General features: G+C 46.0%; 1 protein-coding gene across 1 annotated transcript; it reads left to right on the top strand.

Moving 5' to 3' along the window:
- The first annotated feature begins 1,791 nt into the window (after window positions 1–1,791).
- Window positions 1,792–25,792, top strand: LOC123428378 (probable prolyl 4-hydroxylase 7). The gene is made up of 7 exons (XM_045112580.1): window positions 1,792–2,010; window positions 2,110–2,167; window positions 2,256–2,360; window positions 24,682–24,739; window positions 24,831–25,006; window positions 25,101–25,161; window positions 25,379–25,792. The coding sequence occupies exons 1-7, from the start codon at window positions 1,859–1,861 to the stop codon at window positions 25,687–25,689; spliced, it is 921 nt and encodes a 306-aa protein (XP_044968515.1). The 5' UTR covers window positions 1,792–1,858; the 3' UTR covers window positions 25,690–25,792.
- Window positions 25,793–25,804: the final 12 nt, after the last annotated feature.

The raw sequence follows: 25,804 nt of genomic DNA, 5'->3' as shown, positions 1-25,804 counted from the left end.
TTGAAAAACATTCGTCTAAATTGAAAAAAGGTCATCAATTTTGAAAAAAAAGTTCATCGATTTTGGGAAAAAGTTCATCGATTTTGACAAAAAGTTTATCGATTTAGATAAAAAAGCTCATCAATTTTGAGAAAAAGTTTAAAAAATTATAAAAAAATCATCAAATTTGAAAAGGTTCATCAATTTGAAAAAAGTTCACGAGTTTCCACAAAAATCTGTTCATGGATTTAGAAAAGTGTTTCCTCTATTTGAAGAAAACAATTTTGAATTTTTTTAAAAAAAGTAGAAAAGGATAGAGAAAAAAAGAAAAATGGAAAAAAGGGAATACCAAAATAGAAGGAAGGATGTATTTTATAGCACCTACTGCTGTGGTCGAGTTGGTTACGCGTCGTTCACTATTAACCCGCGACGTGGGTTTGAATCCTATGTCACGCGCATTTTTTGCTATTTATCTACAGTTCAGGAAACAGAAAAAAAATGAATGATGGGTCGGGCCGACTAATGCGCGGGAGTAGCTGTTGCCCACGTCGGTTAGCGAAAAACAATACAAACCGACGCGTGCAACGCCAAATAGGAAAAAACGTATTAAGATTGGAGGTTTGGAAGGAGCTCCTATACGGCGCTGCAGGCGCTTGTTCGCGCTCCTGACGCGTGTAGCGCCCCGCGCTGGGCCGGCCCATGAAACAGCTGCTAGCGCCCCGCTGCAGACCGTGGGAAAAGTTCATTGATTTTTGAAAAAGAAATTTCACCAATTTTGCAAAGAAAAATTCAAATGAAAAAATGTTCACATATTTTTAAAAATAAGAATCAAATTAGAAAAATGCTTATCACATTTGAGAAAGGTTCATCAATTTTGATAAAAAAATTCAGTGATTCTGAAAAACATTCATCAAATATAAAATAAAATTAATCAATTTTCAAAAAAAGTTTATCATATTTAAAAAAAGTTCATCGAATTTGGAAAAGAGTTCATCAAATTTGAAAAGAGTTCACTAAATTTGAAAAGAGTTCAATAATTTTAAAAAGTTCATTGAATTTAAAAAAAGTACATCAAATTTTAAAAAAGTTCATTATTTTTTTAAAAAGCTTAGCAAATTTCGAGAAAAATTCATCAATTTTAAAAAAGGTTCATAAAACTAAAAGAAAGTGTCAAGAATTTGAAAAAATAATTCACGCATTTAAGAAAACAAAGAAAAATACGAGAAAAACCGAATAAAACGGCCAAAACGGTAGGGAACCAAAAAAATTAGGATAAATAAAATAAAATAGAGGAAACGAAGAACTTAATCACGTTTATTACGACCGTCTAATAGTTTGGCTTTGTTTGGTACTACTGTATTTTAGAGAATTAGTGGGAATTATCCCGGTCAAACCCCTAAATCCCCACATATTTCATAAGACCATTTGATTCTAGTGTATTTGACATGTTTCATCCCCACATTTTTCTATAAATTTTCAAATTCTAGTGCATTTTTCTCAATACACAATACACTACCCTTACCTAGTGGATTGGCGATAAATGAAGATTTGAAAGGATTGAGTGAAGTTTGGGGTTTCATCCAATTCATATGGGGATTATCCCCCATCAATTTCCTCAAAAACCCTAATACCAAAGAAGGCCTTAGTGTGGTTGCTGCAAAACGTGAGGTCATTTATTTGATCTCAACATAACATCATTTTTTTTAAGTTTTTTATCGAGGAAACGAAGATAAACTGGGCGGTCCAAGCGCGGAGCGGGGGTGCGCTCTGCAGGCGCCGATTAGCAAAATGGCGTGTAACGGCTTCACTCATCTACAAGCTGCCCTAGTCACCACGGGCTACCGGGCTTCATCTCTGATTCCCTCCCGTTCTCCCCTCCATGGCTCCATCTCGCCGGGCCATGGCTCTTTCCCTCCTCCTCATCCTCGCGCTTCACCTCACCGCTGCGAGAGCTTTCGCCGCGTCAAGCGTCGCCGGCCGTAGCCGCGCCTTCGACCCCTCCCGCGTCGTCCAGCTCTCGTGGCACCCCAGGTGAGGATCTGATCTTCCTTGCTTCACCTCCCTCTGAGGTTATGAGCCTACGCAACGTACAACTCTGATGGCTGCCTCTTTTGTGTGCGTGACGGCTAGAGCGTTCCTGCACAAGGGGTTCCTCTCGGACGCGGAGTGCGACCACATGATCGAGCTGGTGAGTGGGGCGGCCACTCGATCTCGTTGTCTCGAGGGAGATTTTTCTTTATAATGGTTGATTGTTTCGACTCTTGCGTGGTCTGTAGGCGAAGGACAAGCTTGAGAAGTCGATGGTGGCGGACAATGAGTCGGGAAAGAGCGTCCAGAGCGAAGTGCGAACCAGCTCTGGCATGTTTCTCGAGAAGAGTCAGGTCAGCACGAATGGACCTTGTGATTTCTTTGTTCTTGATAATTTTCCGCAGATTTGATTGCTTGGGAGCTTGATAGCTGCCTACTTTGGATTTGATGTATATCACGATCTTGATACACAAGCAAAATTAATACAACTGTTATAGAATTATTCATATAGATAATACGATCTCGATATGCATATATCTCTTAGTTTGCGCTAGCTATGTATATTAGGTTTTAGTATTTCAAATTCATTGTGTTAGGAGTGACAAAACTGAGGAAATTCCGATAAATGATAAATCAAAAGGAAAGAATAATGGGGAATGTTTTTTCACCATCTATAACAAATACATCTTTTTTGTTTCTTCTGACAAACTTGTAGTTTAAATTTAAAAGGTATTAGCTGCACTGAAAATGACATCATTAATCCTCTCTGGAAAGTTTCAAATTGATCGGATCTCTTACTGAAGCCGTGTTGTTGCACTTGAATGTTGCATGTGTTATTTGTTGTGAAGGCATCTTTTGTCAAATGTTGGCTGAGCTGTAGTCTAGAAAGCATAAACATTTCCTTCTAGGACTGTAGGCAAAGTTTGCCACTTTACTGATTAGTGATTACCACTTTATCCTATTATTGACTTCATTTGTATACACATCTGAGATATGGATTGGTGGACGACCATTAGCAGATTTGCCATAATATGATCTACAAAGTGGGTGACAAACTTCAATTGTGACTGGATGACTGATGCTTCTTACCCTCGGTATATCATGGATTTTATTGGAAGTGGTCGTTTCCTCAGCAAAGTGTGCCCCTAAAGTCCATTTAATATTTTTTTTTCATTAGCAATGTGATATAGGCATAAGGGCCCGATCTTCACGAATTAGAGGTGGATTTGAGGAAGAACACAAGGGAAATCACAAGGAACACAAGATAAGCTAACACAAATCAAAACACATGTTGCAACACAAGATACACATGGATAAATAGTTGATCCAAATCATCCACAAAGAGAGATGGAACAAGTTAGGGTTCTTCCCCATAGTCCCAAGACATGGAGGTCTTGAATTCCATGGAGAAATCTTCTCCAAGTAGCAGGTCTTGTACTCCTATGGAGTCTTCCCCTCGAGAGGAGACCTTGATCTTCACTAGGGAGCCATCTTCGTGTAGGAGGAAACCCACGAGGGAAGGTACATGAGCTAAGCTCTAGTGTTTAGTCTTTTCTTAGCCAACCTAGATCTGAGGTGGGGGAGAGGTATATATAGTCCGGGGCATGAAGGGGTAAGGGGGCCAAAAAGGGAAGATACATGTGACATTTCCCAATAGCTGCTCGTAGGGCAGGCCCGTGGGCACATAAAGGGGCACTTGGGCTCAGCGCCCCGTGTGCACGGGGTGTCCATATAGCCGGAGGCAGCACCTTGGGTGTACCATAGACACAGGGTGTCCAGAAAGCTTCCCAGCCGCTGGGCTCCGTGTGGACGACCGTCGATGCTTCCAGAACCTGACCCTCGTCAAGAATAGATGGAGAGAATACTTTGAGAGGTTCTTCAATGGGTGAAATGTGGACACTATGACTGGGATAGCTGACTCATTTGATGACACCAATAGGCGGTTCGCGCAGAGGATTCAAAAGCTCGAGGTTAACGAGGCCCTAAAAGGATGAAAGGAGGACATAGCTTGGGCCTGGATGCTATTCTAGTGAGGTGTGGAGATGCCTTGGGAACATGACAGTAGCATAACTAACTAAGCTATTCAACCATATTTTTTGTTAAACAAGTGTCCGAAGAGTGGAGGAAGAGTACACTAGTACCTTTTTTTTTGAACCGGGCATAACCCCTTTCCATTAACTGAATAATGGAAACACAAAAGAGTTCGACTTAAAGGAGACGGGAAAGGGGAGAGCGGGTTTCAGCATCACCAGGAAACCCACTGCCAAGAGCTCGCCCGCGAGACACTCGCCATGGGGCAAAAACCCGGTGACACCACAAACTACCAGATCATCCTATCAGCATCAACAGCAACCCAGGAACCTACAAGTTTTAATAAGCAGCCAATAGCTCGCGCAGGAGCAAAAGAAAGAGCCCAAAATAACTCCACCGAGATCAGCATCATCGCGACGATCAGCATCTTATCAACCTGTGGTCTTTTTTTCCACCGTCGCAGCGCAGATCCTCATCATATTCCCAGCACTTTCACGCAGCATCATGGCTTCCCTCATCATAGCTTCACGATCATCAGCTTTCATCAGTCCTGTCCAGTATTTCAAGAAAACACAAGCCGAAAACACAACCTCAAAAGGGGTTTTAGGATGTTTGCATTCAAAAGTGGCTCGATTGCTGCTGTTTCAGATAGCCCAACACATCCCCGCCAAACCAAAAGTGTAAAATTTCGCTCCATCAGGTAATAAAGCAAAGCACCAAGAGAAGTATTGCCGCAAGTTATTTGGACATGAATCCGTCCCCAGGACAGATCCCACTGTTCTCCACACCACTCGAGCCAAGGGGCAAAGGAAGAACAAGTGCTGAGGTGTTTCCCTCTGATTACAGAATGGACAACGAGGATTACCAGGCCAGTTTCGCCTTGCCATGATATCCCTAGTAAGCACAGCATCCTGACACAGTTGCCACAAAAAGATCTTAATTTTAAGGGGGATTTTAGCTTGCCAAATCCACCTATAATCACAGCCTGCGATGTTTTTTTCAAGCTGAGCATACATTGACTTAGTAGTGAATTTCAGTTTGGGTCTTGGAGCCCAACAAATACCATCCGAACCCTCCGTCAAGACAATTCTGTCTAGGATGCCCTGCATCTCATTTTTCATGGCATCTAATGGTGGATGAAGCTGTCTACGAAATAGATCTGACTGTCCTCCCGCCTTCCATTGGGCAACCGTCATTTCCGGGTAGTTGCAGATGCTATATAGCTCAGGGAACTGTGCATTAAGAGGGGTCAGCCCATTCAGAGGGTCCTGCCACACCCTTGCCATGTTTCCCGCATTGATATGAATAACTCTACCCTTCATGTAATATTCTTTCACTTTCATAATTGATTTCCAGATGGGGGAATCGTTAAATCTGCATTTGACTGAGGCTATTGTATCCTTTTTCAGATACTTTGCCTTAACAACATCCTGCCACAGCCCTTGCTGTGTATCAAGTTTCCAACACCATTTGACCAATAGACTAATGTTTTGTTTACGGAGGTCTTTCACTCCCAGCCCCCCTTTGTTTTTCGACCGACATATTCTATCCCAGCGCACCAGGTGGTATCTTTTGCGCCCATTCGCACTATACCAGAAAAAGCGGCGTCTACGTTTATCCAGCCTCTCAATGAAGGTCTTGGGTAGAAGACACATTGCCATATAGTAATATACAATGCTAGATAGGGAAGAATTCAGCAAAGTAAGTCTGCCCCCAGATGGTGCCACACGTCCAATCCAGGACTCGCATCTTTTCATAAATTTTTCATCTACAAAGATCCATTCCAGGCATCTTAAAGTAGAGAAACTCACTGGTACGCCAAGGTATCGCATGGGAAAATGGCCAAATTGGGCCCAGACACGAGTCCAAACATGAGGCACACACACACAAAGAATTTCACTCTTCAGGTAGTTAATTTTGAGCCCAGACACGAGTCCAAACATGTAAAGAAGCAGTTTAAGATCAACAGCAGCCTGTTCATCGTGTTCAAAACACACAACAGTATCATCTGCATATTGCAGTACAGCTACCTCGCCCTCAATCAGGTCATGAGCCAGGCCCGTGGCCAGCATCTCTTTTTGTGCATTAAGAATCATCTTACAAAGGCTTTCCACTGCCAGGTTGAAAAGGAAAGGTGACATAGGGTCTCCCTGATGCATCCCCTTAAAGCTTTGAAAGTATGGACCCATCTCATTGTTAAGTTTGATACTGACAGTGCCATTATAAAGGATCTTTTTTATCCAATCACACCATTTTGGCCCAAAGCCCCTCTGTCTATGACAGTCAAGCAGGAATTCCCAATTGATTTTGTCGTAAGCTTTCTCAAAATCTAGTTTTGAGAACCACCCCACATTTTTTTCTTCAAGCAGTGTGATGTAGGACTTCATGGAGGGTCAGAATCCATAATATTTCTGTTTTTTATGAAGGCATTTTGATGGCGGCTGATCAGAATATCAGCAAACAAGGATACACGGTTGTCCAGAACTTTTTAGTCAGCAGTTCATAGGGGCATCGAAGGAGGCATATGGAGCGGAACTGTTGGATTTTTTTAGCCCCCGATATCTTAGGAATTAGGGTTATGATGCCATAGTTCAAGCGGGCCACATCTAGTGTGTCCGCATGAAAGGCTTCAAAGAGATTCATGATATCTTTTTTGACAAAGTCCCAACAGCTCTTATATAATTCAGCTGGGATATTGTCTGGGCCAGGAGCCCTATTGCTTTTCACACCAAACAAAGCTGTCTTAACTTCCACTTCAGAAAAGGGGCGAGTCAGAAAGACATTGTCTTCTTCACTAAGCTTCTCATGCCCCCTAGGTGTCAGGAGACAAGTGGAACAGATTACCATCAGCTGGACCAAAGAGATCTTTGTAATATGAATTTGTGTGTTTAGGAGTTCCCCTGTCTCCTCAATTGTGTTATCACCATCTGACAAGGAATAGATAGTATTCTTGTGCTTTCTACCATTAGCAATACGGTGGTAATATGCCGTATTTTGATCATCTTTTAGTAACCACCTCTCATTAGACTGCTGTAACCAATACAACTCCTCAGAAGTGAGGATTTCATTCAGCTCGGCAAGAAGGTCAGCCCTACAGCAACAAACGCTTGCCGGGATGGGGCCTTTCTCCTCTTGCTGCTCAATATCTTCCAGGGCTTTCTTAATATCATTCTTTCTCTTTCTCATATGGCCAAACTTGTTAGAGCCCCATCCCTTAAAGAACTTCTTTAAGAATAAAGGAGATACTCAAGTTGTACTAGCTACCGAGGAATTAAGCTTATGAGTCATACTTGAAGCTTTAGGAGAGAGTGATTGAGCATCATTTGAGAAGAAAGATGAACATCACAAAAAAAACAATTTGGTTTTATGCTCGGGAGCTTGACTGTAGACGCCATTTTCCTCCTGCTATGCCTGCTTATGGGATGTTGGTGCAAAAGAAGGATCTTTATATGGTTTTCATCGATTTGAAGAAGGCACATGAAATGGTACCAAGGACAGTCATTTGGTGGGCGATAGGGAAACGTAAAGTACCAACAAGGTACATCACCTCATCAAGGATTTGTACAACAATGTTGTGACAAGCGTTCAGGCAGGTGGTAGTGAGGTTGATACCTTCCCAATTACGATAGGACTGCATTAAGGATCGTCCTTGAGTCCATACAATTTTGCCTTAGTGATGGACGAGATCGCACATGATATACAAGGAGATATCCTTGGTATATGCTCTTTGTTAATGATGTGATGTGATGTGATCCTAGTTGACGAGACTAGATTGAGTGTCAATAGGAAAGTAGAGTTGTGGAGACGGGACTTCAGAGTTCAAGGCGTCTAAACTTATGACCAAGACCGAGTATATGAGGTGTGACTTTTGTGGTGTTAGGTGCGAGCGGGGAGAGGGTTGTTTAGGACATATAGTGCCTAAGAGGGAGCGCCTTCCGATATTTGCAAGAAATGCTGCAAAGAACGATGATATTTGTTAGAGTACTATTTATATAGCCTGGTAGCCTTGTGTACTTACCCCGTTGTACAAGGGGTTTTCTGTATATCCTACACGTGTACATGTATATACTGGTCTATAGCCTCATGAGAATACAAGTTGCACATTCCTAACATGGTATTAGAGCTTTAAGTTATTTTTTTACACGCCACGACTTGTGCTCAGATCCCCTCGTGCCGCCGCATTTTCTCTTGTCTCCCGCTGTGCTGCTCCACTCTACCCCAAAAGCGTTGCTATTGGCCCCGTTACAGTTTCTCTGCTGCCGGCCCACCGCTGCTCTTCAGATTCTTCATCTTGTGAGTTTGGTATCGATCTGGACAAGTCCTCGTGGGATCAATAGCTATCAGGAGGTCAGCGTGCAACCTTGCTCTACCTGTTGCACTTGTTGCTCCGCCCGTGCTGCTCTGCCTCGCCGGTCTATAGGTCTCCACTGCGTCAAATCTAGATCCGCCCGACTGCTGTCCCCCGGGTCACTCCCTCGGATTTTGTTCTCAACTGCCCTTTCCTCGTTAGATCTTCGTTGCCTGTCGCTGCTCTGTTGCTAGCCACAACTTCCTGTTGCCGACCGCCGCCGGAACCCGCCACCTTCGGCTGGGTTTGGTCCCCAGGCTCTATCTGCTACCCCGTGGTCCCATCGAGATCCTTTGCTAGTAGCGCACGCTAGCTGCTGCCTGACTATTGATCCGTTAAAAAAAAGTAAAAAATGTTCTCATCAGGTCCGCATGTGCCTTGCTACCTGTTGACTCCTGGTGGTGTCTTTGTCACTACTCCTGTCTCGCATATGCATCGTTCCTCCGTGCTTGATGCTCATTCGTCCGTGACACCGTCTCCTTCGGCGTCTTCCGCGGGCTGTGCTGGTCGCTCTTCTGCAGTCTCTCCTGCGATCTTCACACATGATGATTGTCACTCTACGTCGACTCCTTTCACTACTTCCACCAGTGAATATCGCTCTTCCCCGACACCTCTTGCGACTTTCACCGTTGTGTTGGTGCATATGACTCCATTGATTGCGCCTCACACATGTGTCTTCCCTTGGTGTTTGGTACTTGTCTGCATACGGCTTCGTCTCCTCCATCGGCCTTTGCGGAACTACTGTTCATGCTATACCGCCACATTTAGCGGCTTCCATAGGTGGTGGTGGCCGCTCCTCTCCCAGTGTTACTGCATCGACTACTTCGACTGTGAACTTCACTCAGGAGGAGATTGAGCGACTTCGCGGCTTGTTGATTGCCTCTGGCTCTCTATTGTCGGGTGCATCTACGTCGACCTCTTCAGTTGAGCCCTGACCAAGCAGGAGATTGTGCGACTTTGATGCCTGCTAGCTTCATCTTCCGGTTCTTCATCGACAGGTTCTGTTGGTTCTTCTACTGACTCTTCTGGCATTGTAAGACGACCTTCTACACAAGCAGGTACATCTCTGTGGATTCTTGATACTGGAGCATCTTTTCATATGACTCATGATTCATTTACTCTTTCCTCTACTAGATCTCTCGATTCTCCTGTTCATGTTCTTACTACTGATGGTACCTCTCTCCCGGTTTCTGGTCGAGGCATTCTTAGCACTTCATCTTTTCATGTTCCTGGTGTTGCTCATGCTCTCTGACTTACCGTGCAACTCATCTTTGGTGGCCAGATTATTGACTCTGGTTGTCGTGTCATTCTTGACTTTGACTTCTTCTGTTCTGAACCGTCATACTGGGGCTCTCCTTGGTTTGGCCCTCGACGTCGTGACTCAGGGGCTTTAGGAGTTTGACTGGCTTCATCTTTCGTCCTCTGCCATTGCCGTCAGTCTCTAACCCTCTATTGCCTTGTCTACCAGCTCTTTTCAGCAGTGGCATCATCACCTTGGTCACTTGTGTGGCTCTCGTCTCTCATCCTTAGTTTAACGTGTTCTTCTTGGATTCTTCTCCGGCGCTGTGTCTGTCAGGGTTGTTAGCTTGGTAAACAGGTTCAGTTACCTTATCCTCATAGCGACACGGTGTATCAACGTCCTTTTTACCTTGTTCACTCTGATGTCTGGGGTCCAGGTTCCTTTGCCTCGGAAGGAGGTCATCGCTACTATATTATCTTTATAGATGATTTCTCTTGATACACCTGGATATTTTATGTCTTTTCATAGTGTGGTGTTATCTATCTATAAGCGTTTTGCTGCCATGGTTCACACTCAGTTCTCTACGTCGATTCGTGTGTTTCGTGCTGACTCTATTGGAAAGCATATCTCTACGATGTTGCGTAGAGTCCATGCTCAACAGGTTACCTTGTTGAACAAGGTACTCTTGCCCAGTTCTCATGTCCTGGTGCTCATGCTTAGAATGGTGTGGCTGAACGCAAGCATCGTCCCCTTGAGACGGCTCGTGCATTGATGATCGTTGCCTCTCTTCCGCCTCACTTTTGGGCTGAGGCTGTCTCCACTTCCACCTATCTCATCAACCTTCAACCATCCACTGCTTTGCAGGGTGGCGTTCTTTTCGAGCGTTTCTTTGATCGTTCTCCTGATTACTCGATGCTTCGTTTGTTTGTTTGTGTTTGCTATGTTCTTCTTGCCCCTCATGAACGCAACAAACTGTTCGCCTAGTCTGTCCAGTGTGTCTTCTTAAGCTATAGTGATGATCATAAAGGCTATTGTTGTTGGGATCCTGTCGGTTGCCGGATGCGTATTTCTCGGGGTGTGACTTCTGATGGGTCTCATCCCTTCTACCCGCGTCCATCTTCCTTGACCTTTTCAGTGGAGGATATCTCTTCCCTCATTTTCCCTGACACATCTATCACTCCCATTGAGCCCTTGTTCGTCTGTCCTACTGCCCCTATCCGACTTGCACATTGACATCGCCATCTCCGGTGGTTTCCTCACCTCACTTTTCACATGATTCCGCACCTTCATCCCCGGTGACTTATCCGTCTCCATCACCCGAGTCTACCCCGGTGATTCCTCCTGGCATTCTTCCGTCATTCTCTCACTTTTATACTCGTCGTCCACGTGTTGTGGATGCATCTATCGATGAGTCATCTACTTCTTATGTGTCATCTTCCTCCTCTCAGCCTACTGGCTTGCGTCCTCGTCTGCTTCCGACTGTTGACCGCCTTGGTTTTCCAAGCGCTGGTGCAACTGTTCTTGAGCCGACTTCTTATCGTCAAGCTGTTGTTCATCCCGAATGGCAGAGGAGCTTGCTGCTCTTGAGCGCGCCGGCATGTGGGACCTTGTTTCTCTTTTGGTGTTCGTCCAATAACTTGTTAGTGGATCTACAAGGTTAAGACTCAGCTCTGATGGTTCTCTTGAGCGCTGCAAAGCTCGTCTTGTGGCTCGCGACTTTCAGGAGGAGCATGGTCGTGATTTCGATGAGACTGTTGCTCCCGTGGCCCATATGACCACTATTCGCACACTTGTTGTGGCCTATATTTGTCACTGGTCTGTGTCTCAACTTGATGTTAAGAATGCCTTTCTTAATGGTAAGCTACATGAGGAGGTTTACATGCAGCCCCCACCTGAGCATTCTGTTCCTGATGGCATGGTCTGTCGTCTTCGTCACTCTCTCTGTGGCCTCAAGCAAGCCCCTTGCACCTGGTTTGAGTGTTTTGCCTCTTGGGCCATTGCCGCCGGTTTTTCAGCGAGTGCTCATGATCCAGCGCTGTTTGTCTGCCTTTCAGCTTGTGGTTGGACTCTTCTTCATTATGTCGATGTCATGATTATCACTGACGACGACCTCAAGTATATTGCCTTTGCGAAGGCCCGTCTTAGTGAGCAGTTTCTTATGTCTGATCTTACGCCCTCTTCGCTACTTTCTTGGGATCAAAGTCTCTTCTACCTTTGATGCCTTCTTTATTTCCCAGGAAAAGTATATCTAGGATCTTGTTGCTCGTGCTGCTCTTACTGATGAGCGCATTGTTGAGACTCCCATGGAGCTCAGTGTTCACCTCCGTGATACTGATGGTGACCCCTTGTCTGATTCGACATGTTATCGTCATCTTGTTGAGAGTCTTGTTTATTTAGCTGTCACTCGTCCGGATATCTCTTACCTAGTCCATATTCCGAGTCAGTTTTTCTCTGCTCCCACTTCAATTGACTAAAGTCACCTCCTTCGCGTTCTTCGATATCTTCGGGGCACGATCTCTCATCCTCTGTTCTTTCCTCGCTCCAGTTCCATACAACTTCGGGCCTATTCTTTCCTCGCTCCAGTTCCATACAACTTCAGGCCTATTCTGATGATATGTGGGCTATTAATCCCATAGATCGTCGTTCACTTTCCGCTTATTGTGTTTTTCTTGGTGGTTCTCTCATTGCCTGGAAGACGAAAAAACAAACCGTAGTTTCCCGTTTGAGTGCAGAGGCTGAGTTGCGAGCTAGGGCTCTTTTGACTGCAGAGGTGACTTGGTTACAGTGGTTACTTCAGGACTTTGGTACTTCTGTCACTACACCTACTCTGCTATTGTCTGACAGTACAAGTGCTATTAGCATTGCGCGCGATCCTGTAAAATATGAGCTCACCAAGCATATTGGTGTTGATGCTTTCTATGTGCGAGCTGGTGTTGCTCTGCTAAATTCTTTAATATGCGCCTTCCGAGTAAGAGTTGGCGGATTTCTTTATGAAGGCCCGGACTAGAGCGCAACATGGCTTCTATCTTCCCAAACTCAGTGTTAGCTATCCACCATGAGTTTGAGGGGGGTGTCAGTGTACTATTTAGGTAGCCATAGAGCATTTCTTCTAGGTGATAGAGAGTCTCATGTCCACAACATTGAAAATAATGGATATACCCATCTCGCTTGGAAGATCTATCACATAAGCATCATTTATCTTCCTCATAATAGAGAAGGGCCCATACCTTCGTTGCCTAAGCTTCCTTTTAATACTTGAAGGTAGTCTTTTTTCCCGGAGGTAGACCGTCACCTTATCACTAACTTGGAATGATTTCAACCTCCTTTTGCAGTCATTGAGTTTATATTTCTGATTGTGCTTCCAAAACACAAAATTTTCAAAGAACTCGGTGTAATTATCAACAGAGGACAATGCTGATTTTGAGTTTCCCCTTGATGGTAGCTTCAAAAGTTCCACCACGTGTGTTGGAACTTTAGTGTACACAATGGAAAAGGGATTCCTTGTGGATCCATGCTTGGAATTGTAGGAGAACTTTGCAAGAGATAAAGCCAAATGGAGAGATGTCGTGCGACACACGCTGGCGCGTCTTGTACGCGGCATACCTCATTGCCGCTCGTTAGATCCGGTTCGACGATGGCATCTTGTGGCTCCGGCGAGAGGGGTGACAGCGGATGCCCGATTCTTACGGGTGGGAGAGAAGATCGCATTGGTGATATTGTTCCATTCCCATGTCACTTTGCTAGGGTTCAGGACAGGATTCCGATCAACGGAGATCCCCCCGCTGGCGAAGACAAGTCCAACGACGACGGCCCTGTGGCGGTACGTGCTGCGGTTCATGGGGACGGGCGCCATGGAGCTGGCCCGCAGAGTCGGTTCCCACCACCGACGGATGGGTTGGGGTTGCTGGGGCGTGGACCAGGGGACATTGACATTGATGTTGATGTTCGACACGTGCAGTCAAAGAGATCGGACCGCCATGGAGAGGGCGAGGCTAGGGTTTCAGTGGGCGACACAGGTATAAATCATGCAGCCGTCCCCCCTTGCCCCAGTTTCGGTCTTGCAGAGAGCCTTTCGCACTTCTGGAATGCCTCGAGTGGCGCCAGATCTAGGGTTAGCCAGAGCTTTGAGTGGTGGAAGGGAAAAATCCGTGGTGATCCGCGTTCAGATGCTCAAGTGACCACATCTCCACCCCCTTCTCTTCCACCCAAACCTGTGAGGAACTTCGAGATGCGAGGGGATGGATTCGGTGCGGGGCGCCATGGCCGCGGTGCCGGTCGCTTCAACCACGACATCGTGCGAGGATTCGACTCCAGTGTGTGGAAGCGCAAGGCGGATACTGGGTCTTCCTCGTCGACGAGGGCCTCTGGATTTGACAATTCGGGGTTCGAGAAGTGGGAGGTGGCTGTCAGGGAGAAGCAGTGTGCTCCTACTCGCCAGGAACACTGGGGCGGCGGGGGCGATGATGGATCCTCCACCCACCATGCTGATGGAGCTGCTGCGGACGTGCATGATGTCCCTCCCCGCCAGGAGAGGCGTGGGGGACTTGACATCGACGAGGCCCCTCGCACGACGGGAAGGAACCCTACTCCAACCAAGCAACGCGAGCCGCCTGCTAAATTTGATAACATCGCTCCTCCCCCCGCTCCATGCCAGATCTGCAACACCTCTGGGCATGCTACTGCTAGATGCCCGCAAGCTTTATGTGATAGATGCAAGAAAAAAGGGCACCTGTCTATAATCTGCACTCAATTCATTCCTTGGGAATTCATGCCTGTGATGTGTGCTTTCCAAGCTAAGGGTCAGGGTTTCTTTTATATTCCTGATCTTAATGTGGATAGGCAAACTAGAGAGAGAAATCATAATATCATTGTCACTATTAGTGAGGGGTCTGCTCTCACTAAAGACATTGAAGCTGAGCTGAGTGTGTATGTAGGACAAGGATGGTGTTGCTCTGCTAAATTCTTTGCACCTCAAAAATTCGTGATGAGAATGCCTAACCCTAGGGAAATAGATCGTGCATTGTTTGTGGAACATGTGAAACTGAAAAAATGTGGAGTTAGTGTAAACTTTTCACCGTGGAATGGTGATCTAGACTCTGAGGGTGTGCTGGAAATTGCGTGGGTCAAGATCGGTAGAATTCCTATTAACAAAAGATGTGACAAAACTGTTGCTTATGTGGGAGGGTTAGTTGGGATAACTCTGGAGGTAGATATGTCTACCTTGAATGGGCCCTCGTTAGTGAGAGCAAAAATTGGCTGTCGTCATGTTGATCAACTCCCGGCCTCAGCTGAAGGGCTCTTGGGGGGTCGTTTCTATAAGTTCACCTATGAATGGAAGAAGTTCTTGTCAGGAATGTTGTTGTGGAAGATACCGTTGTGCCTGTTGCACACTAGGGCACTTCCAAACAAACCCTAACCCCAAAACGAAAGCGAGAGAATCAAGGAAAGGAGGACAGCAACTCTGCATCCAGGGCCGGTCCTGAGATTTCAGGGGCCCAGGGCGAAACTAAATCTAGGGCCCTTTTTTTACTAGAGACCTAAACATAAAAACAAATAAGTATAGCAAAAAATATTTTGAATCGCTAATCAAAGAAAATAGAACAATTTTCACTTATAAGTCTCTCTTTACTAATGCGTTCAGTAGCTTTATTGTTAAATTTATTTCCTGGTTTACTCTATCCTAATCAGCTACAGTGAAAACTCGTACACGGTCAAGACTAATGGATGATTTTGTTCGCAAAAAAAGACCAATGGATGATTTAACTGCCAATGATCACTCACGTTGTCATCCATTTAGATTTCAGACTAGTGTGTACCTCCGTAGCAATTACCAGCAAGTTGCCAAACAAAAAAAAACCCAATTTTATCTATCCATTAACAATACTCATAAATCGATTATTAGATTCCAATTGCAACAGCGCAGAGGCCATGTCGATGGTCATTCATACCATCATGATAAAATTTCCTAGCTAGGTCATAGACTATCAGTACAAATAATGATTAGAGACATTCCTTTGCTTCTATAATTGTAATCGTGCCCTAACAGTATGATCTAGCCTCCCGGCGAGTCCGTGTTGTCTTGTGCGAGGTCGTGCTCACTATCTCCGGCAGTCCAGCCCTCCTACGAAATAGATCTGCTCTGACCTGAGGCGGCACCATGCAGGCGTAGTAGATGGATATCAAGCTTTTCGATCTTGATTTATTTTCACGATCACGATTTTGATCCTTTCTCGTTCATGTGTGGCATTGCCACTTTCCATTAGTTATGTTTTTCTAATTTTCTCGCAAATTAGGTGCATAACTTTAGGCCTGTGGATTAAGGAAGGCATTTTTTGCTAGAAGATTAAGGAAGAAAATAAGAGCGGATTTTTTTTATCATAACTTCGCCGAATTAATTGCATGCACTAACTGCTCTAGTAATCAATCACAAGGGCCCTGAGTCGTACTACTAGCACACGAATGAAGGAAGGTGAGAAAAATCTGGGAAAAGATTGCAGGAGTTGGACGCCCATTTTCTCCCGTTGAAGTACGTAAATTAAGGAAAAGATCGCAGGAGTAAATACATCGGCATTCTAGGCTAGGCGCTAAGCCAACTAAGAGCAGAATTGGGGGCCGGGGCGGCAACCCCACTCGCCCCCCCTCAGGGCCGGGCCTGTCTGCATCCTCTGGGCTGGCAAACATGGTCCTTCTTCTCATGGGGGGCAAAACCTGTCGTTTGCCTCCAACTGAAAATGTTACATAAGAATCCTCTGATAGTGATGAGGATAATGCACTGTTGATCGAGTCGATCAAACATGAACATGAGAAAAAAAATCGTGATACCTCTAAATGGATTGTTTCTGCCACTAAGGAGCCAGCGAACAAATCCCTGGGGCAGGATGTTGGCTCACAGGAAGTACAGGTGATTCTTACTTCTGCTGTTCGGAAAACCTTGTCCTATGCGGATGTGGTAACTAATTCTTCTCAGGCATCGGAGGTGGAGTTGGATGTCGCGGAGAAGCACTTCGAGCCGTCCTACTTGCCTATCGCAGGTTCCATGGATTTAGGGAAAGGAGCGGAGTGGAGAGGCAGCGGTGTAGGGTTTGCGTCCACGGTCCACCGACTTAAATAGCTTGGGCAGGCGGATCAGCTCTGCTTCAGTGAGGGCAGCGACGGCTTCTTGGCCGACACACCAGTGTGAATGCTGGGCAGGCTGTTGGCCGGTTAGGAGGCATGAATGTGTGTAGGAAAATTTCTTGTCATTTTGTCCGGTCATGTTCGCTTTGACCAGTATGAATCTGCCGCAGAGAGCGGACCAAGGTTCTTATGCGGAACGGAGAGAGGGGTTTTTGATGTAGGTTTGCGTTGTCGGAGACCTACGTGTCAGACGTCCGGACATCCGCAAACCTCGCATATGTTTGGTTCCAGTTTGTTGGATTTCAGATGTCCGCACCGGTCCCGGGCAAACTTGCTGAAAAATGTTCGGACTTTAGTCCGGACATTTAAGGGTGATTTATTGATCCGCCTTGGAGTTGCCCTAATAAGCTATCTTGCTTGTTAGCACATATATATACGTTCATGATCCCATGGCCACATATGGAATTAGTAGAATGCTACATAAGGCTTGTCTTATAGTAATTGCCTCTATTCTAAGTACAACTTGTAATATTGAAAGGCCGGGGCAAATCAACTAGAGGGTGAATAGGATATTCTAAAATTCCTACCCGAAAGCACAGTAATCAACGGAATTGAAGAGAAGAACTGATACTGAGTAAACAGTCTGAAGAAACAGAGACAGTACTAGGCAACATTGGTAACAAATGCATCAATAGGTACACACGGTAATGAGGAAACAGACGCTAATAGCAGCAGAGGTAAGCATATATGCACATGTAAACTAAAACTTACTCTTATCAGAAAATAGTAGCAAGAAGGATTCAGCCCTAACAACGTGTTTAAGGTATGCAAGATTATAAAATTCTTGATTGGCTCAAGAACATGGGAATTAAGAGGGGAAGGAGAAGGGGAACTAAGAGGCCTAACTCCCTTAGATCTCTTCCTTGGGGGCCCTGGTAATTGAAGTGGGGATTGGGAATTGAGAGAAGTTACGTGCACAAGCGAAGGGGCACCGTTCAAAGTTTCCTATTCCCCTGCCTATCCTACCAACCAAATAGGGGAAGTTAGGTCTCTCTTAAATTCCCTGGTCTTATTGTCTTCACATGCCAAACAAAGGAATGGATTTAATGTCAATCTCCCATGATAATCCCTCTGCAAACTCCCATCTGTAAATTCCTATTCCCTCTACCCATCGTTGCCAAACACGTCGTAAGTCAAATGCAAAGCGGTATATACATGACAATAACAGCGCACGAAGAGAAAAGTAAAGGAGTAAGATATAGAACCGGGTTGCAGTTGATGACACATGATTTGTTTACTGAAGTTTAAAGTGTTGGCGACAATAGTACGTCTTCCTTGGAGAGGCTGAGTACACCGCTCCGAAATCACACAAGACTTGACCTTCATTCTCCTTGAGCTATGTTTGTCAGAACTCGCCCAATTACTCATGGTAGATATTGTGATGATCTCAAACCGATACAAAGTTGTTTGTTGCGAATCAGTTGATGCCTAATTGTCTACAAGATACCAATTATTCAAGAGTAACAAGCAAAGTTTCAAGGCTCAATTGTTCCTGGGGTGATGCTCAATCACTAGTCAAACTGGTTTCACTCGATATCTCCTCATTTAGTATTTTTCTCAGAATATGAGAAACGAGAAACTCAATGCATACATAGCAAAACTGTGCTCCAGAATCCACCTCAAATCGGAGGGGGTAGTGGGCTATTTATTTCCTTGGCACAGAAAACTAGTTGTTGGTTCGAAGTTCTTCAGCTAACGGTCTGAGCTCATACTGTAGCTCACAACGGTAATCTGGTTCACACTAAAGAACCTAGAGCAACTCCAAGAACTTGAGCTCCCTAACTCCTTGATGAAGCTAATAACGGTGACATAACGAAGAACTATGCTCCTGACTACCGAACCACTCTGATTCCTTAGACATATTCAACTATGCCATTGAAGCTAGTAGATTCATCTAAAACGAGATTTTAAAGTCCTTTTTGTGTAGATGGTTGGGTTCTAAGATCATCTCCAACCGGATAGGACAAATATATCTGTGGAGGACGTGTTCGCTGACCCCATGCAACCACAAGCTCTATTTTTAAAACCTCAAATCCATGCAAGCATATGCACGTCGATCATTGACTGATACACACAAATAAAATGTCGATCATTGAACGATGCACCCAAGTAAAATTTATTTGGAGAGGAAAATAAAGTTCAAACATAAATATTTAGATTGTAGAGTTCAAACATAAAATTCAATGATTTCCAGTATGGACCCACATATGCTCCACAAGAGCATTGAGTAGTTGCACGTGCGCCCATGTATCTTGAAGTTATCGATGCATTTTGGGAGGCGTACATGTACTCTGGGCTTCTCAAAATCATGGGTGCGACTGCGGGTTGCCCTTTCACCCTCATCCTACTCACCTACCACAATGTCAGCTGATCCCACATCATTGCAGCTCCACGAACAATACCCCAACGGGATTGGTGCACACCATGCCGTCTCCACATCCTTGCTAGCACCTTCTTGCATTTGTGCAAAGACACCACGGCCCGTCTGCCGCGGGCCTGGAGGATGATGCACGGGCCAGCCCGATATAGATAGCTGCGCCTTGGCTGCTCTGAGAGGAGCCACCTCGCAGGGGGCGCGCTCGCCAGGTCCCTTCGCTGCCAGCTCAGGCCCTCCCGGGGCTTCCGCGCGTGGGGGGCCCCGCGAGGCCCCCTCCTGTGAGGCGGCCTCATGAGGCCTAGCGCGCAGCGCATGTTAAGAATAAGCAACTTGTATTCCCATGAGGCCATAGGCCAGTATACATACATGTACAGGTGGTGGACTATATGCAGGAAACCCCTTATATATCGGGATAAATACAAAAGGGTACATGACTTATATTATAACTCTAACACCCCCCCCCCTCAAACTCATGGTGGATGAACAACACTGAGTTTGGAGAGATAAAAGCCATGTTGTGCTTGTTAGGAAGTATTAGTATTAGTCTAGGAGTCCTTATTAGTCTATGTTTACTTTTCTTGCACCTCAAGTCATGTGTAATATATATATGCCCCTTGGGCCTTCAATACATATAAGTTGCTTTCCTAACATGGTATTAGAGCTTAGGTTATTTTTTTTCGGGCGCCGCAACTCGCCCTCCCGATCCAATCTCGCGCGTTGCCGCTACTTTTCTTGCGTGGTCGGATCTGGCTGCTCTCCCGTCGCGGTCCTCCCCGTCGTGCTCCCTCACCTCGTGCCTCTTGCCGAGCTGCTGCTCTAGGTCGTTGCTCAGATCGATTCAACTCGTGTAGAACCAATCTTCTGCCGCCGCCTCGTCCTGCTCGATCTCCTCTCGATCGCAGCAGGGGCGGCTTGTTCTGCTGCTCGATCTGAGCAGGGCGGCCCCGTCCCGCCCCCCGTCTTCCGCGACCCGTTCTGCCCCCGTCTCCGCGTCTTGGGCCGCCGGCTGCACGTCCGCTGCTGGAGTTCGTCAGGCCGGATCTCGTCGGCTCCCGTCTCGCAAGTCACCGCCCCCAATCCGCGCTGGTTCAACTCGTCAGGCCGGATCTCATCTACCTCAGTTGGAGATCAACCTCTGCCCTGACCCCGACGGATCTTGTGGATCTTACTGCGGCAGGCTCCTTCCCTGTTGCCGCAACTCCAGATCGAGGCAGGCTCGTTCGTGGGATCCAGCCGTCGCCCATGCAAAGCTACTTGCCTGGTCGCTGCTGGTAGGCCGTCGTTGGCTTGGTCTGATGATTTCCTGCATGTTGCTCAGGATCAGGACAAGATCGGGCCACCGCCAAGACGTACCGCTGGACGGTTGCCTTCCGCCAAGACGCGCAAGACGTGCCTGCTGCCTTCAGCCAACAGGGGCATAACGCACGACTGCCAGCCTGCTTGCTGGGACGTGGTTCTAGCCATCCGGTCAAAGTTGTGTTGACTAGATTGATTCAGCAAAAGAAAGAAAAAAAAGAAACATGTGCTACATGGTGCCGGTGTGTTGCTACGTGTTGCTGGCGTGCTACTACCTGCTGCTACCGGCTGCTGCTACGTGGTGCCAGATGCCTCGGTTCCTTTCGATCTTGACGGTGTATTGTCGAGTTCGTCTCAGCACATGCACTTTTCTTCGGTGTTTGTGCTCTTCGCCGCCATTGCATCATAGTCTACTATGTGCTTTCTAGTTTTTATTTTATTTTCCGCTGCATCAACCAAATCCGTTGATATTTTGTGTTTTCTCATGCCATGCGAGTCCACCATACCTTAGTCCGTCGGTCTTTTCTCCGGTCCTGATCCTTTCTATGCAACTTTTGTGGCCTACTTGCCCTTGTTGTTTTCTATAGGATTGTCTGGACTTCTTTTGCATTGTTGATCTACGTCCATCATGCCTTATCCGCCGAGCTTCTTTCGCTGACGGTTGTCGTGGACTATGATTTTCCGCGCAATGCTTTATTCTCTTGATGTGCCATCTTCTTTTGACAACCCATCTTATCTTGATACTTATGTTGTATCTTCAAGTGATGCGGTGTCTTCCTCTGATGTGCCATCTCTTCGGTGTCTTCCTCTTGATGTGCCATCTTCTTTTGACAACCCATCTTCTCTTGATACTTATCTTGTATCTTCAAGTGATGCGGTGTCTACCTCTGATGTGTCATCTCTTCGTTCTCTCCTTCGGCGACTCGACAAGTTTTGAAGACTCTTCATGCTACGACGACACTCTCAAGACGCGGATTTGGATTATCATTGTTTTTTAGTATTACACTTCTTCAAATGCAATGCTATTGCATACGCTTTGCATTTGAGGGGGGATGTTAGGAAGTATTAGTATTAGTCTAGGAGTCCTTATTAGTCTATGTTTACTTTCCTTGCACCTCAAGTCATGTGTAATATATATATGCTCCTTGGGCCTTCAATACAGATAAGTTGCTTTCCTAACAGTGCTCTAGTCTGGGCCTTCGTGAGGAAATCCGCCAACTGTAACTGGGAAGTCACATACTGAAGAGCAATGACCTGATCCTGCACACCAACGCACACATAGAAAGCATCAACACCAATATGCTTGGTGAGCTCATGCTTCACAGGATCGCGCGCAATGTTAATAGCACCTATACTGTCAGATAAGAGCAGAGTCGGTGTAGTGACAGAAACACCAAAATCCCGAAGTAACCACCGCAACCAAGTCACCTCTGCCGTCAAAAGAGTCATCGCTCGCAACTCAGCCTCTGCACTCGAACGGGAAACTGCAATCTGTTTCTTCGTCTTCCAGGCAATGAGAGAACCACCAAGAAAAACATAGTAAACAGAAAGTGAACGGCGATCTGAAGGATCACTAGCCCACGTAGCATCCGAATAGGCCTGAAGCTGTAAAGAACTGGAGCGAGGAAAGAATAGACGGTGAGAGATCGTGCCTCGAAGATATCGGAGAACACGAAGGAGATGACTATAGTGAACCGATGTGGGAGCGGAGACGAACTGACTCAGAATATGAACCGGATAAGAGATATCCGGACGAGTGACAGCTTGATAGACAAGACTGCCAACAAGATGATGATAACGCGTCGGGTTAGGCAGGGGATCACCATCAGTAGCACGGAGGTGAACATTGAGCTCCATAGGAGTCTCAACAATGAGCTCGTCAGTAAGAGCAACACGAGCAAGAAGATCCTGGATATACTTTTCCTGGGATATAAAAAAGCCATCAGAGGTAGAAGAGACTTCAATCCCAAGAAAGTAGCGAAGAGGTCCAAGATCAGACATAAGAAACTGCTCACTAAGACGGGCCTTTACAAAGGCAATATACTCGGGGTCATCCCCAGTGATGATCATGTCATCAACATAGAGAAGAAGAGTCCGACCACGAGGAGAAAGGTGAATAAACAATGTTGGATCATGAGCACTCGCTGAAAAACCAGTGACAGTCACCACAGAGGCAAAACGCTCAAACCAGGCACGAGGGGCTTGTTTATGGCCATAGAGAGAGCGACGAAGACGACATTACCATGCCATCAGGAACAGAATACCCAGGTGGTGGCTGCATGTACACCTCCTCACGCAGCTCACCATTAAGAAAGACATTCTTAACATCAAGCTGAGATATAGACCAGTGGCGTGCAGAGGCCACGACAAGAAGTGTACGAACAGTTGTCATATGGACCACAGGAGCAAAAGTCTCGTCATAATCACGACCATGCTCTTGCTGAAAACCACAAGCCACAAGATGAGCTTTGTGACGCTCAAGAGAACCATCAGAGCGAGTCTTAACCTTGTAAATCCACTTACAAGTGATGGGACGGACTCCGGGAGGAAGGGAAACAAGATCCCACGTACCAGTGCGTTCAAGTGCAGCAATCTCCTCTGCCATCGCAAACTGCCATTCAGGATGAACAACAGCCTCACGATAGGAAGTCGGCTCAAGAACAGCAGCACCAACGGTGGGAAATCCAAGGCGATCAACAGGCGGACGAGGGCATTTTTTCACAAATTAGGTGCATAACTTTAGGCCTGTGGATTAAGGAAGGCATTTTTTGCTAGAAGATTAAGGAAGAAAATAAGAGCGGATTTTTTTTATCATAACTTCGCCGAATTAATTGCATGCACTAACTGCTCTAGTAATCAATCACAAGGGCCCTGAGTCACGAATGAAGGAAGGTGAGAAAAATCTGGGAAAAGATTGCAGGAGTTGGACGCCCATTTTCTCCCGTTGGAGTACGTAAATTAAGGAAAAGATCGCAGGAGTAAATACATCGGCATTCTAGGCTAGGCGCTAAGCCAACTAAGAGCAGAATTGGGGGCCCCTTGGCACATGGGGGCCCGGGGCGGCCGCCCCGCTCGCCCCCCCTCAGGGCCGGGCCTGGCCTTCACACCATCCACTATGCGCAAGAAGAAATGAATGCTCGTCCGTTGCTACGCCCCCCCCCCCCCCCCCCCATGAAATAGCTATATTTAAAAAATTTAGTCATTGCAGAGACTTTGTGCGCCACTTATCCTGTCACGGCCAACAACTATCCGGCCCTTTATCGAACCCTTGAAGTTGAGAACATACCTTCTTTCTTCTCCATTTCTTCCTGGATGCTCATCTTCGTCGTCATTGATCGATGTCTGAATTGGACAAATCAATGAATTCTTCAAATATGTAGTCGTCAAGCTCCTTGTAATAGAAATCATCATCCGAGGAATCCATTGCTTGCCTACAAATGAGCAAAAGAATCTCAAAAAACAGTTCTGACTTTTTGTCGAACACATGGTACGTGAGGTGCAAGTCCGGCGGAGCAGGACGCACGGGGGCAGCAAGGACAACTGAGAGGGGTTTGGGGCCGTGGTGGCAGCGCTGCGGGTTGGGGATGAGGCAAAGAGGGGGGGGGGGGGGGTGAGGGCCCGGGATGATTTGGAGAGATTTAGGGTGGGTCTGGCCCTATCGGATCCGACGTGGCTGACGCGTTCGGGCAGCCCCAAATCCGCCCCACATATGGGCTGGGTTTGAGGGGTGCCAGGGAGCCCTGACATATGTGCTGGTTTGGGGGCTCTGGTTGGATGGTGTTTCTTTGGTCCAGGAGGTGTCTCGGTTGTCCGCCCTGACATATGATGGCGGAATAGGGGCCGCCAGGACGCGTCAAACAAGATTTGAAGTCTCAGTTGGAGTTGCTCTAACTGATCATCAAACAAGATTCACCTTCTTGACACGATATCCTCCCCCCTCTTAATACTACAGTTTGCCCTATGACTCGAATGAAGAAGCAACTGAAGAACTAGAAACAGAAGCTTCACTGCGGCTTCTGATTTTTTTTTTCAAGCAGCAGGTCGAATCCTTCAACATTATTCAACAACATACTTTGGTTAATCCATTCTTCAAGGACTACCAATCCGTGTATACATAACAAACAACTTAGTCCCTTAAGCGTTTGTTATGAATCATCAAAACCCACCAGGGGACATCATATGTTAACTAAAATAATCATTTGGCAGGATGAAGTAGTAGCAATGATAGAGGAGAGGATTGCTGCTTGGACTTTCCTTCCGTCGGGTACTTTGATTTAATCTAACAATTTCATCTTGTTTTTTCTGTTTTCCTCAAAAGTTTGTAATATTATATCAATTATTCTTTCCATGCTCAGAGAATGGCGAGTCCATTCAAATATTACATTATAAGAATGGTGAGAAGTATGAGCCACACTACGATTACTTCCATGACAAAAATAACCAAGCTCTCGGTGGTCACCGAATAGCGACAGTGCTCATGTACCTGTCTAACATTGAGAAGGGTGGAGAGACCATCTTCCCTAACGCAGAGGTAATTTCCTTGCTCTTTCCTTCTTGACTTTCTTAGGCATACATAAAAAAAAACTTTCTTAGGTATCCCATGCACAAATTCAAATATTCTGCAGGGGAAGTTAACACAACACAAGGATGAGACGGCATCTGAGTGTGCTAAAAATGGATATGCTGGTATGGTCGACATGCTCTAAAGATAGTGAAGTACTTTTGAGATCCTTGTACATACACCATATTACTTCTGTACCCCACCTTTTATTTATAGCTTCAGTACTCAGTAGAGCTTTAGAGTCTTTGATATATGCATCTTAAATTTACAGATCTTACTGGTTCCATATACAATGACAATTGACGTTATTGTGAAACTTAAATCGCTGGTTGTCCTATGCAGTAAAGCCCGTAAAAGGTGACGCCCTGCTGTTCTTCAGCCTCCACCCTGATGCAACGACAGACCCTGACAGTTTGCACGGGAGCTGCCCCGTCATCGAAGGCCAGAAGTGGTCCGCCACGAAATGGATCCATGTGAGGTCCTTCGAAAACTCAGGCAAGCAGGGAGCTTCCGGTGACGGGTGCGAGGATGAGAATGTCCTCTGCTCGCAGTGGGCTGCCGTTGGGGAGTGCGCCAAGAACCCCAACTATATGGTGGGCACGAAGGAAGCACCTGGCTTCTGCAGGAAGAGCTGCAACGTGTGCGTGCAGTAAGTTGTTTTTTCTTGAGGTGCCGCAGTAATAAGCTAATTAATCCACCCATCTCAGGATGTAAGTGGGCTGTTTGCTGGATGCTTTTGGACTTGGCCACATTGTCCATCACTTTGTA

Source organism: Hordeum vulgare, chromosome 1H (assembly GCF_904849725.1).
Source record: "Hordeum vulgare subsp. vulgare chromosome 1H, MorexV3_pseudomolecules_assembly, whole genome shotgun sequence".
Lineage (NCBI taxonomy): Eukaryota > Viridiplantae > Streptophyta > Magnoliopsida > Poales > Poaceae > Hordeum > Hordeum vulgare.
The sequence above is the reverse complement of the archived record's forward strand: the minus strand, read 5'-3'. Positions and strand labels throughout refer to the sequence as shown.

What these genes read in the sequence shown, in the direction of transcription:
- LOC123428378 (XM_045112580.1), top strand. Translation starts at nt 1,859, where the DNA reads ATGGCTCCATCTCGCCGGGCCATGGCTCTTTCCCTCCTCCTCATCCTC. An exon ending in GCGACCACATGATCGAGCTG is followed by an intron (nt 2,168 to 2,255) that starts GTGAGTGGGGCG and finishes CGTGGTCTGTAG; the next exon opens with GCGAAGGACAAGCTTGAGAA. An exon ending in TGTTTCTCGAGAAGAGTCAG is followed by an intron (nt 2,361 to 24,681) that starts GTCAGCACGAAT and finishes ATCATTTGGCAG; the next exon opens with GATGAAGTAGTAGCAATGAT.